General features: G+C 50.9%; 4 protein-coding genes across 4 annotated transcripts, besides 1 other annotated feature; 1 reads left to right on the top strand and 3 right to left on the bottom strand.

Annotated features, from left to right (window-relative positions):
• Nucleotides 1-16216: part of a sequence feature (contig 1.94 1501..523724(-1)) that runs on past both edges of the window.
• Nucleotides 1800-2360, bottom strand: ANIA_05401 (DUF3140 domain-containing protein; the record flags this gene model as incomplete). Its single annotated transcript, XM_657913.2, has 3 exons — nt 2286-2360; nt 2087-2209; nt 1800-2001 (listed from the first exon to the last, which is right to left on the bottom strand). Exons 1-3 carry the CDS (start codon nt 2312-2314, stop codon nt 1800-1802), a joined length of 354 nt encoding a protein of 117 aa, XP_663005.2. The 5' UTR covers nt 2315-2360.
• Nucleotides 5048-6332, bottom strand: ANIA_05402 (uncharacterized protein; the record flags this gene model as incomplete). Its single annotated transcript, XM_657914.2, has 3 exons — nt 5048-5795; nt 5863-6117; nt 6172-6332. The coding sequence occupies 3 exons, from the start codon at nt 6330-6332 to the stop codon at nt 5159-5161; spliced, it is 1053 nt and encodes a 350-aa protein (XP_663006.2). The 3' UTR covers nt 5048-5158.
• ANIA_05403 (uncharacterized protein) lies at nt 7906-11912 on the bottom strand (the record flags this gene model as incomplete). Its single annotated transcript, XM_657915.2, has 5 exons — nt 7906-8600; nt 8651-8947; nt 8993-11542; nt 11589-11679; nt 11734-11912. 5 exons carry the CDS (start codon nt 11910-11912, stop codon nt 8025-8027), a joined length of 3693 nt encoding a protein of 1230 aa, XP_663007.2. The 3' UTR covers nt 7906-8024.
• Nucleotides 13121-14854, top strand: ANIA_05404 (uncharacterized protein). Its single transcript, XM_050612336.1, has 7 exons — nt 13121-13332; nt 13484-13507; nt 13559-13675; nt 13729-13760; nt 13820-13937; nt 13988-14184; nt 14247-14854. The coding sequence occupies exons 1-7, from the start codon at nt 13290-13292 to the stop codon at nt 14694-14696; spliced, it is 981 nt and encodes a 326-aa protein (XP_050468270.1). The 5' UTR covers nt 13121-13289; the 3' UTR covers nt 14697-14854.

The raw sequence follows: 16216 nt of genomic DNA, 5'->3' as shown, positions 1-16216 counted from the left end.
TTTATATATATTTAGAGCTTAGCTCTGCATGTCAGTTAACATAACAATTTACCCAGTTTTCACCAACTGTAGGATTCTTTGATAGAGATAATTATGCTGCAAGTAGAAGCCACGCTAGGTAGTGAACAGTTGATATTTGTGGAGGAAGACCATGCTGACCCATATCAATAATCCATTTCTTCAATGTTGATTCCTCAAGATCTGTTAATTTTCTGCAATTGGCAATTACGTCTTTCCGAGAAGCTGTTCCATGAGCCGGGTCATCAAAGTCCTTGGTAGTATATCAAATGCCTTTGCAGCAGCGGTTTTTGACGGAAAAAGGCCTGAGCTACAAGCATCGATAGCTAGCTTCATACGCCCTTCTTTTGAAAGCTCAGCCATGTTGTTGTGTTTGAATGATGAACTGGTAAAGGGGTGGCCGCGTTGTTTGGCGGTGACCGCGCAGCTCGGTGGTGGATTACGTTACGGCTGACGGCTGAATCAGCGTTGGTTCTCCCGCGAATGGCCAGTTATTAGCGGGAGTCTAGTGTAGACGGCGTACTAGGAATAAGTAGCGCCGACACTGCCGTATCTGGCTCCAGCGCGCCAAAGGACGTACAATAGCATGAGTCCGCTGGCTTCTTTTCGAAAGTTTAATATACTATCATCTCAAAGTACTATGGTCGCATTTTATGGTCGCATTAGGATTCACACTCCGAAGCTCGAGACAGCTCATGTAGGTTAAGCCTCGTATTGCAGGGCCATTACTGAGGGTTCGTTGTCTAGGGAGCGCACATGTTTGGAGAGATGTGCCACTCAAAAACCGGCCCTGAGAACATGCTAGGAGCGAAGGTTTTAGACGCTAAGACTATTATAGCTGCTTTAAGCTATCTCGTGAGAATGATCATAGGAAAGGTAGAGAGAAATGTTGCGCCGAGAATTCCCGCTAACCGCGCGTTTCCGACATAAATTATGTATGAAGAGGTCTCTAATACCTAACCAGGCGGTCCATAGTCTTTTTATGCTAGTGGTCAGCGTACGCGTTGACTGCTCAATGAGTCCCCCGGCTCGTTGAACTTGCCAATGGGCCGTGCCATCTTAGCCATTAGGCAACCCTACTGGTAACTAGTTCAGCGTATTTGGCGCCCAGAGAGAATCCGATCAGCCAGGTTCTATTACCCATTTCTGCACCGACGAAGACATGTCTTATAACTACGAGCAGCAGCATCCAGACTGGGGTGTTTCTTGGTTGCTACAGGGCACTAGTCAAACTGAACGGCAGACCGAACTGCATCCCTGAGGCGGGAATAAATGTACTGGAAAGTTGTGCGAAGAGAACGTTCACCAGTAATCTTATCAGACAGGTCCTTGACTCTTCACCGTCGCGAGCAGGGATGCTAAACTGGTGGGAAATATCGATGCTGTTCCGCCCTAGGCCGTTAGGGCATGGGCCGCTCCGGCCCACGATAGCTCGTGATGAAGAAATAGACCTGATGGATAGGCCACACAGCAGCTCTGTTGATACTGCTCGTCGTCGCTCTCCTTACTCAACTATTTCCAGTCCTTTGTTACTAGGCCCGTTCTTTCCGCTATCTTTGAACATCTTAAATGCCAATCCCTTCGGTGATCCACCCTCATACATCAAGATGGCCGACTTGGCCGACTTGGCCGACTTGAGTGTTGTCAGATCATGTCAGCATCGCCGGTAAAGCTGATGTAGGAATCCGTGTGAAAACTGATATCACAGTGTGGATGAAGTATCAATAGCTTTCTAATCTTGCCTAAGGGTAACACCAACCAGAACCCAAATTAGACATACGCTACTCCTTCAACGCATCATGTCCCCAATTCTTTAAACTGCGATAGCTCTTACTCCCCGTATCCTGCTTTGCCTTCTCCTCCTGCGCAAGGTGTCTCTTGCAGTACGAGACCACGCGACGCATATGATCGATGTCCTCGTCTGAATACCCATCAGGGTCTTTCGACGGGTTATGCTCGAGGATGGAGACGATTTTACGGCCGCTACGTACCGATAAACGAACATTACTCAACGTCACAGGGATAGATTGGGGGCGAATTGGGAAGGCAAGGATGGGTAGATAGGTACCTCTCATGCCCAATCGTCTCGCCCGAACCTGACTCGTTCTTCCATCCTGACGACTGCGAGTGTTCCTCTTTCAGCCAGTCGCGAAGCTCGTCAGCAGTCATGTTGACCAAGCCGTTGAATTCGCTGCAGTACTGTTAGTCTGGGCTGCGTGGCTTAGGGCTTGGCAGATCAGCCAGGCTAGAAGCAGGTAAGTACGGACTCAATAACGGTACTGCTGTCTTTGACCATTGTGTGAGGTGTGAACTGGAAATATCTTCGTGAGGAGAGAGCTGGGAAGAGTCGCAGTCTGATCATGTAAGAAATACCGTACGAAATTGTAGCTTCGCAGGTGAAATGACGGCGTTGCGATGGTCTTATGGTAGGGAGCACGGTTGACGTCATGACCAGCGATTCTTAAGATGATCGATCGCGGAGACGTCAATGCGGAGTCAGAAACAGAAAATATGAGTAAATGAGCTAGTGGGAAGTGCGGTCATTAAAGTAGATAGATAACTACCTACTGGGTTGGTTCTTCCATGCATATCCAGACCCATATAGTGGGAATTCGGGAACCAACGCCAGGGCACCTCGCTGTCCCCGCTGTTTTCGACCTGGCGCCAGTAAAGTACCTATAGAAATGGCTTTGAAAGTGATATCCCGTATTCTACCGGACAAAATATAGGACCCTGAATTGTATCAGATTTGAGTCGTGTAGGGCCCGTCGTTCCAGAAACCTACAGTTCTAGATTAGTTTCATGCAATCAGCCAAACCGCAGTTCAGCTCTCGCCAATTTGTGGATTCTGAGCAAATCTCCTGTGCATGTGCTGTCTGTCATTTGCAGGCAGTCAAGGCTTCCTGCAAATCTCACGAATCTGGAAGCGACTCACCAGCAGAGAGCTTATAGCTTGGCTAATCTTTTCAGGCTGTTAGGAACAGCTTGCCTATCGACACTATTGGTATACACTGGCGACTGCTAGTCTAGCATGCCTATTGCTAGGCTTTTTAGTGGTGGCTATTGCCTTGAGGATATAGTCTAACAGCTAACTTATATGCCCTGGACGCTGGTTATTCCGGATGTACATGGTCTATATATTCCTATTCTCGATCATACTATTCCCGGATCTATCCGTTTGGTGGAATCTGGAATGAGCCAATGGATCACGAGTCAGGTGACGGGAATGATGGGCATTTATATTATCTGAGTGGGTGAGAGGTACATATAACCTAACCCTATACTCACAAGAGCCTAGAGAGAAAACCGAACAAAGATTCACCTTACACTAGCAGAATATAAGAAAGCATGATAAAGAATGTTGAATGAACTATAGAGAGGGCAGCTTCTAAGGCTGGAATCACTGTTCTATGAGGGTAAGCAACTAAGGCTTGAAGATGTATGACTATCTAGGAATAGCAATTTACAACAGATAGAAAATGCTCTTCAATAGGTATAGCAATAACGCAGAAGGAGGGCGATGTCTGCATCTGATTGGAGCACCCTTTTGCATTTACTTCTGAATCAATTGGAACAGTGCCAGTCTTCTAAGCTAATCACGTTTGCGTTTCCATGCTTTCTAGCTCCAGACCCTAATCCTGAACTTGCAATATCCGCGGATCCCTCCTGACTGCTACTGACAGCTTCAGACCCCCTGCGTGAGGGACTCCATTCAACAGACTAGCGAGATCCCGCGATAGCCCAGAGTCATTAATCCCGAGCTGCCTGGGGCTGTTGGATATGATATTCTCGGGTAGCTGCTCGATAGCAGAACAAATTCGTTCCAGGTGGAAGGTCGCCCACATATGGTAGACGGCCATGACGAATCTATGAATTCCTCTTAGTCTCTCTGTTTTTGACTGTCATTATTGCTTCTGATGCTGTTGCCGGTAGTGGTGCCTGTGATGGAGTTGATAATTCTTGCTTGTATTATGATTGAACTAGGCATGGATTTTAATAGCAGATAAGGGATCTTACATACAAGTCCACGAGTTTGTTCCTCTTCCTTTATTGTTACGGTAAAAGTCCTTTCTTGTTTTCTTAAAATTTCTGGCAGAGACGTTCACTCCGCCTGGTGGCCCTTGTTTGTGATATATCCAGCGCTCACTCTCTGGGTGGAATGCCAGTTGTAGATATGGGAAGCCTACCTATGCTCCTTGTACAATGGACTAACACCAAGAAGTCTCCAAAAATATAGACGATCGCTCTGTCAAGCGCACGAGAAGGAGACAAGACTCATAGTTTTGGGATTCCTGCCCTTGAACAGAGAGACAAGTTCATATCTTGTTTGGCTGACCAGGAATATGATAAAACGAAACCCAGCTCTGATATATTCTGAGCAACACAAGGAAGCAAACCACAGGCCCTACAGTTCCATTCAGTCAGCCATTTTGGCACGCAGCCTTGTGGCTGAACTGCTCGTGGCAGCATCTGAGGTGCAGGAAAACAGCAATGATTCATAATATAGGCAACTATTTTTTCCAAGCCTCACAAAGATTAGGTGCATCTTTGCGGAACATTGACATTCAACATGTTCACCAGTTCTAATCATGCTGATGAAAGCTGCAAGCCCTAGGCCGACTAACATACTCCTTTTTGTGAGCCAAAAGATGGACAAGCACCACAGGCAAGCATGGTGCCCATAGCAAATGCTAAGGACTCATTGATTTCTCCAGCATGGTCAGTCCCATTGGCACCCATACGCATGAGGGATGGGAACGGGGTCTACTTCGGCGTTACGTTCTAATATTAAATTTCAGATTGGGCAACTGAAGATAATAACCCATATTCCCCGAGTCGCGTCGCATTCGACCCCTTTGGAATCTAGAATCCTGAGGAATAGCCTTGCCAGGTTAGAGAGCACAACGAGAGGGACCGCAGATTACTAGTGGAATCTTGATCGGTGTTGCCAGAATGAGTAAAATTGGGGGAATACTTGTGGTGAATAGGAGGATGATCGTATGGGCCGAGTACTCAGTCCTTGCAGTTGTATAAACGACAACGAATTCATAAATGCATAGAAGAGCGATGGTATCAATGACAGATAATCTCAGAACGCTACTCAAATCACATCAGCCTCCAAACATAGTAAGGGGAGAAATCACCGCCGAATTGGAAAAGAGACCTCACTATCCCCCGGCCTAGCCAATGCCTTCCCACAGCGTCTAACCTGCTTGTAGACCAGCTCCTTGGCCAGGTAATCCTGCGTCGCATCCACAATCGTCTCTATCTCATCCACGGCGTCAAGACCAATTTCCGCGAGGCCATTCGGCACATCGAAACGGAATAGCCGGCCCTCGTCATCAAGCTCGCTGTGTTCCTGGATGAACTTGTTCGTTTCGACCTCGGGATCGACTACAACTTCAGCGCTTTTCGCGAATCCAAACACTCCGCCGACGCCGCTTGTCTTGCGGCCTGACCCTCGATTGATTGTATGCTGTCCCGTACCGATAGAGACAAGACACCGCAGCTGCGACTCAAGGGTTGTAAGGCGCCAGACGTTTTTCGCTTCGATCCAGACCTCGCGGATGGGGTTATTTGCTTGCGAAGAGGAGTCGATGTAGCGGCGGCGCGCGGGACCCAGAGCGATGGGCTCGAAGAGGGCCGGATTGGCAAACGTCGCTACACCGGCCTCCCAGATTTTTGCCGACTTGTAGAGCTCGTTCGGGCAGTATTTGCTCGGGTAAGTGGAAAGGGGTACCAGTTTCTGGGTTGAGGCGTCGGTAACGCAGACGAAGCTGCACATGGACATCATCATTAGCTTCAATCCGGTATCGTAGAACCTTGAAGAACGAAGCGACATACACGCGACAGCTCAAATCCACATCCTGCAAGAGTATATCCCGATCCTCGTGCCCCAGTTCGCGGAGAATACTCTTCAGCGCGGTCGCCAGTTTCTTGCCATCATGCTTTGCCTTACGTTTCGACATTGACATCGGACTCATTCCGGTCAAAGAGAGCCGCTTCTTGCGACCGAAGACGTGCTTGCAGAGTCGCGTGTATCCGATGATGCACTGGTCGATATCCATCTTCAGCCGGCCAAGCATGAGCGCCAGCAACCTATCCGTTGCGAGTTAGCGGGCGCGATGACTGACTTGGTGGTTGTCAACGAACCCGCCAGACCCTGTTCCACCAATCATATCGAAAAAGTCGCACGGTTTCGGCGGATGCTCGCGATCGATTGCTTCCATGATGCTCTTGAGGATGTGCAGCGTTGACAAGCCGCGCACGCCGCCGCCATCGAGGGAGAGGATGTTGAGTTCGCGATCTGCCATTGTCGCGTAGGATCTCAAAAGCGCAGGGTCCTGCCCGCAGGCCTATGGCGACGATATTTACTTTATATATGGCGGCTTAGCCACGCGCAAAAGATGAGGCTTCGAAGAGCCTGAGCTGCCGCGCTGCGGTGAGTACGACATTGTCGATGCGCTACACAGCCACGTCAATGCCAACAGTAAATCTTATTTGTGGCTACCCAACCTGCAGGAGCACCGCGCTTCATCGCTGATTGGCTCAGATTTACCAAGTTCGTGTTAACAGGCTATTCACAGTGGATAGCGTCTCTGTCATGGCTTTGGGATCGCTGACGCACAATGCACTGCATGTCCTATGGCTGCGATAAGAACGCAGGAGCCTAAAAGCCCAAGCACTATTAACGGGAACCCGCTAGTATTCCTCTGAATTTGCAGCCTGAGTCAGGCTAGGCTCAGGCACAGCCTCTGACTCTGTTGTTGGTTCAGACTGGGCATCCGGGGGCCGGTTGGGCCCTTAAGGTTGAGGCCCGGGCGAAGGGTCAAGTTCAGGTACTCCCTCCACGACATCTCCACCTCGCTGCCCATCACCATCCTCACCCTCACCGTTGATGTTGGCATCCGCGGCAAAAAGCTCTCCCAAAACGCTCATCAGCTCCTCCACAGCCTGCCGCTCCCCTCCCGGCACATCAACATCGCCCTCCAAAATCACACCTGCCGTAACCTTCTTTCCATAAAACTTCGTATTTGCCGAGCGCCTCTCAACGAGAACCCCAGACTCGATACTAACACCCCCAAAGAGTCCCTTTGTTTTGGCAAAGCTCATCATCTTTCCCCCGCCATTGGTGCTGAGGCCTCCGGCAATTTCCGCGTTCCTGCCAAGCGGGCCAAAGGCGATACTGAGGTTTCCAGAAATCGTCAAAGTCCCGAGCTTGGAGAATGTGGTTACCGAGTCGGTGTCGTTGAGTACGAAGACGAAATCGGTGAGTTCGAAGCCTACTTGTCCGCCGAAGCCAAGACCGAAGGTGCTTATCGCGGAGGGGGGCGACCATCCACTACCACCATCTGGACGGTCTGTATCATTACTTTCAGGAAGACGCGCGATGAGGATGCCTGAGCCAAAGCGGAGGGAGCCAAGAAAGCCCGCTTTTGTGACGGTTAAAATTGCGAGGGCCTTTCATAAGAGCAACGCGTTAATCGAAAACAAACACAAGCGTAGTTATATTGCGTGGGGAAAAACCTTTGCATTTCGCAACACGTGCTTAGGCAGCTCGCGCCCTGGGCTCCCACGCCACGAGCCGTTGATGAAGGAGTCGAGAATCTGGGTTGCTTTTTTGCATTCGCCTTGTTGGGTTGGTCATTAGCTGGAGTGATCCCGTCACAGCGAACGAAGAACTCACTGCCCAGTGATGCGGGCAGCGGGTTGTGCATGCCCTTTGGCATGTCGACAGGACTATTGTAGATTCCCTGACATTCAGCGAATAGACACGGAGTAATCACAGATGTTGATGTCCTGGAGACTGGCGGTGTGAAGGAGGAAAAGTCGACTAGGCTCAAACGAAGAAGCCTTGGCGCCGATTTACTGGGAGGTTTGGGTTTTGCTATGACTGAACAATAAAGCAATATATTAGATGCCTATGCCTACTCCGTATGCAATAATAACGCCAATGCCCCAATCTGTGTACACATACAACGCCAAATAATAAAGCAGATAAAATGCTACATCCCAAAAGTCCATCCGCCGTTCAGACGCAGACGCTGCCGCTCAGCAACATCCCTCCGGATTTCCTCTTGTGTCAGTCCATCCGGTCCTGCCCAGTTTGCGCTGCTTGTCCGCTCGCGGAACTTCTTGATTCTCTTATCCGCCTTGAATGTTTCCTCCAGCGAGAACGGCGCTATCGGTCCGAAGATAGAGTCAACCTCCATGCCCTCCTGATCCCGAAGGAGCGTTTCGAGCTGCTTCGGTTGCGCCCAGCTGGGCACAGGGAGCATTTCAGCCTCTGAATCCTCGTCTTCACTATCAGTCGCAATCTCCGGAAGTTGGATTTTCTCGCCGTCTGGGTAATTGGGCGACGGCTTCGAGGCTTTGCTAGAACTGGGTCCCGGAGTACGGTGTGATTGTGACGGACCAGCGTTTGAAGGTTCTGCGAAAGGAATCTTGCCGCTGGCATATTTGGCCATGTCCATGGGGTGCCCTGGCCGCTGAGGCTGGCCAGTCTTGAAAATCGTGGAGCCGGATTGGGGTGCGGCGGAGTGCTGGGCAGTTCCATACATGGAAGGCTTCTTAGCGGGTTCCTAAAAAACGTCAGTATAGGCATTTTCGGCGAACATTCGAGCTTAGCTACCTTGCGGATGTTAGACTGTCGAATCGGCGGCGCCATTGTGGGTCGCATCGAGGCACGGTTTTGTTCATCATCGGTCCTTCTCCGCTTGGTTTCCCCAGACGGCTGCATCGCTCCAGGTTTGGCGGCTGCGGAGCGATGATTCTCCTCCTCCATTCCTCTCTTCGGCGGTTTAGCTGGGTTAGGTGCAGGGGGGTTGATTGTTCGTCCAAGCACCGATCCCAGTCGCGACGCAGGACGAGGAGCGCCCGTCTCGCGGTGCGACGTTTGGGTTCCTGTCTTCTCCGCGTATGTCGGAGCCTAAGCCGTCAGCACTGATTGACCATTACAGAAACAACAACTTACCATTTCAGGTTGCTGGCTGCCCTGCCTCTCCAGCCTCCGAGCGTTTTCCAGTCTCCGCTTCTCAATTGCTTGCATCTGAGCCGCCTTCTTGGGATCCTCAACCTGTCGCTCGCGGCGCTCAGCTTCAGCTCGACTTTGCTGAGCTGCCCGCTTGCGCTCCATTTCGCGTCGCTGCTCCTCCTTTCGCCGCGCCTCCCGCTCCTCTTGCTCTCGCTTCCTTTCGCTGGCAAGCTGTGCTTTACGCTGCGTCTGGCTGGATACAGAGCTCTTGAAGCTGCTGTTCGATGAAGCCGTATGAAGTGACTGGTTGCTTGCTTTCTTCTTCAGCGACGGCACCTTCGATGCTGATGGAGGTGGCACGGGAATGCTCGACTCGGCACTGGAGGCAACAGACGAAGCCAGAGGCATCTGTCGGGAAAGAGCGCTGCCAACTCGAACTGACACGGGTTGAGGTTTTGGTTTCTGTTGGGATTCACGTGTTGCTTTCGGCGGGCGCCGGTCGTTTGGCCTATTCGCCTGCGTAGCTTTCGGTGCAACGTCTACCGCCGGTTCGGGTTCCCGTGATGATTTTTGCTGCAGCATTCTGGATGGGCTCGAGGGCACAGCCGGGGCTCGGGCTTCAGATTCTGTGTGCGCCCTTTCCCGTGTAGCCTTTTGTTGCGTCATCCGTAGCTTCTCCTGCTGCCTTGCCTTTTCAGCAAGCTCCTCCTCCTGCTTGCGCTCCTCGAGTTCTTGTTGCCGGCGCTTCTCCTCTCGTTCGGTGGAACTGCGGGTTCGGCGTCCTTCCTGGCGCGGAGGGCTAAATACCGACAATGGTCGCTGGCTGGTCTTATCCGTGTCTGCTCGTTGCAGCTGTGTCCTGGGCTCGTCAGGCGAGGAAGTCTCCATTCGGGCAGCTGCCGAAATGCCTGCGGCACTTGTGAAGAGACCTTTGGCGGACCTAACGATCGACTGAAGCCTGGATTTGGACGCACTTAGCGGGCCATCCTGACGCGGGGATCCGATAGGCGTTGTTGTCATCTTGGCATCAATATTCACGGAGGCGCTCTTCGTATGTCCAAACCGCTGCGGTGAAGAGAATATCGGGGTGGTAGATTTACCACGAGCCAAATCAGAGGTTTGTCTAGCGTTCATTTTTGCTGCCTCTTGGGCTATTCTGCTCTTGATTGGAGAAGAATGTTCTTCAGTAGCGTCGCTCGTCGCAGGGTCGGTTGTCTTGAGCTTGCTGACAGTTGACTTGGCCGAAGGTTGTGCTTGGAATGGCGAACTCATCGGTTTCATCCAGTCGTCCTCCGCGTCTGGGGACTGTGGTGGCGTAGCCTCGCGTTGTTTCTTATTGGAAGTTTCATGTTTGGTTTCGGGTTGCACCGCGGGTAGCTCAGGGTATGATACTGGTCCTGACGACAGACCAGCAACAGCAGGAATTGACTTGGTAGGCCGCGATGGCTGCATTTTCCCCAGCATGCTAATTTTTTCATGTAATCTCTGAGTAGATGACTTGTTGTGAAGTTTGCTCGCCTTTACGTCTTCATCTGCTTCCACATGCGCAGTTTCCTTGGGATCGTCAACATCCATCCTATCCGCTTGAGTCAATCGGTGTCCGGTTTGTCGACCAAGATAGTTTGAGGCTGTGTTTGACTTGATAGATTCAAGATGGCTAGTTCTAGATAGCCTAGAGCTGCCAATTGATTTAGGCGCAAGAGGCTCTCTGGCAGGAAGAGACGCAAAACTGAGGCTACTCTTGCGAATCGGGGGTCGTTCTGGCGAATCCTTTTCCGACGGTGAACCAATATCGTCCAGGTCATCAAGAACCATCTCATCTTTTTCGGGCTCGTTGGGCTCTTGGGGTGATGAAGGTTGGGGTATGGTAGTTTTGACCGGTGTCGACTCAGCATCTTGCCCCGATACATTCCTGGCATTTGGCGCCGTCACGGCTCCACGATTGTCAGGCTTATCCTCCATAACCTCGTCCGCTTCCGATTCGGCCTCCTTCGATGGTTCGGGAACAGGCGCATATTCTTTGCGCGTTTGCTTCGGCGAGTCAAGGTTCATGGGTTCCGCGGTGCCTCCGCGGTGGCGTACTTCCTCAGGAGCCGAGTGGAATGAGGCATCTGTCGTGCGGCGATCAACGGACGAACGACGCGCCTCACGGAATGAAGTAGGTTCAGGGTCCAACTGCTGTGTGGACTGAGACTCCGGCGCCACCTGTGTAAGGACGACTTCATCGTCATCGTCTGGCATTCCATGGTAACCAGAATCTGTGTTGTACTGTGAGAAAGAGTTGATGTCCTGCGTCAAGTCGGGGTATTGGGGTTCGGTCGGGGTTGGCGCTCTGTTTTTGGCTTTGTCTGAAGAAGTCGTGGCTTTTGCAGGAGTGGCAGCTGTTTGAGCACTAGCAGACGGAGCAGGAGCGCCTTGAGTTACGACCGGCGGGGTAGGTGCCGGTGGAGCAGTTATAGCTTTCGTGGGCGAGCGCTGGGCAACGGGACTAGTGGAGAATGTGGGATCGGGTCGGTTCTTCTGTACGGAGGAGAATATCTCACTCAGAGGCTATCGTGGTCAGCGATGGCCACGAAACAAGGGGGATTCAACAAACCACACGGTTTTCCGTCGGGTCACGCTTTCGCAATGTCCGAGGAGTCTTGCCTCGTAGTTTTCCGGGTGTCTTGAAAACATCCGCGAAATTGCTGTGGGATTGTCAGTAAGCTAGGTGAGTCGTCGACCGCGCCGAAGCAACGCACAGTTGGTTGTTTGAGAAGACTTCTGCCATGTGTTCGTTCAACCATTCCATCTCATAACGAGCAGGAAACTCGATTTCCTCCATCTCTTGGGCTACCAGCTGCGCGCAGTTCTCTTTCTCGGTGGAAATCCAGGCTGCAGAGCCCACCGGCTTCTGCGCCCTCGCGCCCGCTGCAGCCATGACGATGTAAACAAAGGCAATCTGGCCTGCGGTCGGGTAGAACGAGTTCTATATCAAAAAAAAATCTAGCTCAGGATAAGGAAGTCCATCTATAAAATCTGTTAACAGAAGCAATTCATTGAATCTCGATGTGGACGGTTGGTGGCGGTGGTTGACTCGGCGATTGAGGTTGACGATGCCGCGGGAGAGCCCAGCATCAAAACATCGGCTACGCGTCCCACCACTACATCACGTGAGTATATAGCCATAAATTTCAGGCATATATACCTGGTCTCGGAGTCAGACCATCAACAATCACCTGCATCTGATACTGCATCACTTGGAGACGTTTACCCCGCGCATATACGAGTGAATCTGTAGAACCTTTCAGATGTACTAACAGTCACCCTCAGAAGTTCTTCTATAGACAAGTCTGTATCCTTTTCCGATCGTGAAGTGCTAGTGCTGTTTTTAGTATTTCGAATGGCCCATCTGGGCGCAGATATATATTGAGAGAGCTAGGACGCGAATTGAACCCTGAGAAAAGGCTATTCTTTTCCAGACCACGAGTGCTTCGTTTCATATTTCTGAGAGCTCACCTGCTATGCTACCAGAGAGTAGAATATATACCACCTACACGGCTAGAGCACCTCTTCCTATCAAATAATGGGTAGGCTCCAAGACATTCCCAGTGAGAAGAGACATTTCAGGTGAGAAGACGATGAATTGGACAAGTAGATCTTAGATAAAGGGGAGCCTCCTTTGGCGCCTTCAATACTATGATTTTCGAGAATGATCTGAATGTACGGAGTATATAGAACTAATTTTACGGCCATTATTCCTCTCATCTCTATGCGGCGGGAATGAGGTCAAGGTGCTCCCGCTATCACATGCCGATTGGTCTAGGCCTCTGGCACTGACGTGGGAATCAAGTCACTGCCGCCAGAAAACGGACATACATACATAGGACATCATCCTGTTGCATTACGGGCTAGACTATCAAACAATAGATTGGTCGTGAGTTTCAGCTTCCAGCAGCTCCGACTACTCTGTTCTCATACTCTAAAGGGTGCTCGTTGCTTATTCATTGTGTTCTCATTTGGTGGAACCTGCAGACTCGGAGCCCAGGGAAGCACAGGACAGCACACGACCTCTCGCTTGTCCATTGCATCACTGATTCCCGGCCTCTCCCTCTCCTATCTTTTTCTCATTCCCTGTCTTTCTCCTACTTCCCCTCTCACTGTATCTCCCTTCTTGCAGTTTCATCGCTTCTATCTTCTCCTTTACCAAGTATCTTTGAACTCTCTGCAGTTTGATCATCCCTTGCCCTCTCCACGGCTCTTATCGGTCCCAAAAAAAAAGCTTTGTTTAGATTGAAGCTTCCGCACAGACTCAAACATGGCCGACAACAGTGAAGTCAGGTATCCCGACCCAAATGCCAGTAAGGTAAGAACATTATGGAGCCCTCAACCAAGGTCGTTCTCTCAAGAAATTGAAGCTGATATTCTTTTCTACGCTCAGTAATACCATCATCGGCTCAGATTCCGGCGCCCTTGCGAAAGGTCACACAGACTAATCGTTTTCGTTTGCAGACATCAAGGAGTCGATCACAAACGGTACTCGATTCAATCTTTACTTTTTCCGTAATATTACTGACGCGCTGCTAGGCCCGGTTGCTGAAACCATCCGATCCGAGGCCTCCCGCACTGGACAAGAATTTCGCGACCTGAAGAGCGCCAAAGTGATTCCTTCGACCACCACGGCCACCGGCCAGCCCCTGACTTGTGCGTGAAACAACCGGAGTTCCGACTGAAAAGGCAGCACTAATTGCGATTAGACTACCACTCTCTGTTCTACAGCCTCCTCAGCGTGAGTAACTAGCCCTAATTGCGCAATTCGAGGATTCGCTGACCAATTGCTGATTCCAGTGGGAACAACCCCGTGCCACTGCCGCTTCCTTCGCCAGCGTCGTTGCTTTCATTTTCGCGGCCCGTTACCTCCCTCTCCTTCGCTGGTTCTTCAAGTTCCTCTATCTCGTCCTCGGGGGTAAGCTTATATCTTGGGGTGATAATATAATAGCGCTGACGGGAAATCAGTTACCGCTGCAGCAGAGATTGGCGGCAGGGTCGTTCTCTCTCAGGGACTCACCAGCTCATTCCGTCCCCGCAAATACTATACCCTGCCTAGGGAAACGATCGAGGCTGTGCTGGAGGACTTCCAGCAGCTCGTCGATTTCCTCTTCATTGAGTTTCAGCGCATTCTGTTTGCGGAGAATGCCGTTCATACCACAGCTGTAAGTTTGACACAACCGCTCGCCCCATTCGACTTTTGAAAGTCTAACTAAATGATGTCTAGGCCGCTGCTGCCGCGTTCTCTGCCTACTGGTTGATTAAGATTCTTCCCTTCTGGGGCCTGTCTCTTTTGGCCGTCACTATTGCCTACCTTGGACCCTTCGTTTATCTCAACAACCAAGAAATCATTGATGCTCAGATTGAAAACGTCCGCCAGATGGTTGGCTCTCAGGCTAACCAACTGAAGGATCTAGCGGAGGAGCGCACCTACCATGCTACCGGTGTGGTGAAACAGTATGTTGGAGACTACAGCAACAAAGCCCAGGAATATATCGGCCGTCGTTCCGCCTCTCCCGAGGTCGCCAAAGGCCCTGCTGCAGGGCCTGTAGTCAAGAGGGAACCCGAGCCCGAGGCTGTCGTCAAGACGTCTGATTTCCCTGAAGCACCTAAGGTTGAGCCGGTGGCGCAATCAATCGAGACTCAATCAGAGAAGGAGCCTCTCCTGGCTATTTAAATGAGTCTGCACGACTCCTGCGGTCCTAATCTCGCCTGGTTTCACGGATTAGACGGGTTGCGACGCAGGACCAAACCCAGCTATCTGGCTTCAACGTCCAGGAAAAATTGAGACCCAGTTTTGTGCACTAAAGCAGTCGTAAATCTGCTTCTTTGACATGAAAGGGCCTCAGATGGCTTGGCCTGTACGATGACGAGTTGGTACGATTTTGAAGTCTTCTTCTAGCCTTTTTACTTTCGTCTTCCTGTCGCACGTTTTAGTTCTATCTACCTGCGCTTGCTGCTCTGTTTCTCTTATACTCATTATTTTCCGCAAATAGCATAGAGTTATTAATCTTCAAATGTTGAGCACACTGCCCTTGATATACGGAACAGTCGCACAGTTTGTAGCAGGGAGTCGGTGGCGTGACAAAAGTCCTTGATCCCTGGCAGTGGTCTCGAGGACCGAACTGTCCTACGTAGAGGACGTTTCCTCTCTGCGAGTAAGGGCCGTTTCACCACTGGATACACAGCCGTCGGCGATGACCCACCTCTATCTTGTGCGATGGCCTAGGTTCAAGCAACGAGGGAGCAAATGATCGAGCACAGGATCCGAGCGCTGGATCGTCTCCCGAATCTGCTTACCCCAGATCGAGCCCGGTGGCACAGGTACTCCCGGGATGTTTTATGATGCCGTTCCAGTTGAAACAGGGGGTTCCCGGCTGGAAAGTGGCCGGGCAATGTCAACGGTCCTGCAATGAGGGAAGAAGTCCTTCAGAGTGGACGCAGTGCCCAGGTAGATCCTTCCACTGTTTGTTGTGTTTGCACTCACCTTGACGACCACTGCCATACAGCCGTCAGTCTCTAGGATAATCTCTATCATGCAGACGAAACACATCAGAGACGTCGTTCCCTTGCATCGAGTGGAGCTTGTATGCCATGGACATACCCCATACTGTTCGGCCTCGCGCCCGACTCCGCCTCTCCCACCGAATACTGTCGCGTACGGTTACTGGGCACTCGATTCTTGCAATGTGGCGTCTTGCCCTCACGAAAGACTCTTAAGTCATCCAGGTGATGCCCTTCAGCATCTGAGATTTGCATCATCTTAGTAATGACTCGTCACTAGGTTTGTGGCAGCAGATTGCTTGTGGTGGTGTCTCGCACCTCCTTTACGCCTGCGCTTCTTTTTCAGTCCCTTTCTTTCTTACAGTTTTCCTTTTTAGTTGATGGGTATCAAGTGTCATCTCTGCACGAGATCTAGCTGGCTCTGCAGGGAATTGTGGAGGCCTATCTCCCCAGGGTAAGCTGCATGGGCAAACATTCCAAATGGCCACTAAGAATATAAGTACACTAGACTGAAAGCACATCAACCTATAGAAAGAGATGATTGTTGTATCTCATGCTCAAGACGTAGACTCCGCTGCAAAGAAGCCTGCGTGGAAGATTCTCTTTGACGCCGTTCTCATCCACTTATGGTCGTCCTTCTGGACCCACAGTATCTTCATCGCCAGCTGCTCCATTAACGGCCAGACTTGGTCC

The sequence above is a fragment of the Aspergillus nidulans genome, chromosome V (genome assembly GCF_000011425.1).
Source record: "Aspergillus nidulans FGSC A4 chromosome V".
In the NCBI taxonomy this organism is placed as follows: domain Eukaryota; kingdom Fungi; phylum Ascomycota; class Eurotiomycetes; order Eurotiales; family Aspergillaceae; genus Aspergillus; species Aspergillus nidulans.
Note: the sequence above shows the minus strand (reverse complement) of the source record. Positions and strands in the feature narration are given on the sequence as shown.

Bases quoted from the DNA above. Each gene is read 5' to 3' on its own strand.
- ANIA_05404 (XM_050612336.1), top strand. From the start codon at position 13,290: ATGGCCGACAACAGTGAAGTCAGGTATCCCGACCCAAATGCCA. The intron at 13,333-13,483 runs GTAAGGTAAGAA...TTTCGTTTGCAG, and splicing joins GTATCCCGACCCAAATGCCA to ACATCAAGGAGTCGATCACA. The intron at 13,676-13,728 runs GTGCGTGAAACA...AATTGCGATTAG, and splicing joins CACCGGCCAGCCCCTGACTT to ACTACCACTCTCTGTTCTAC.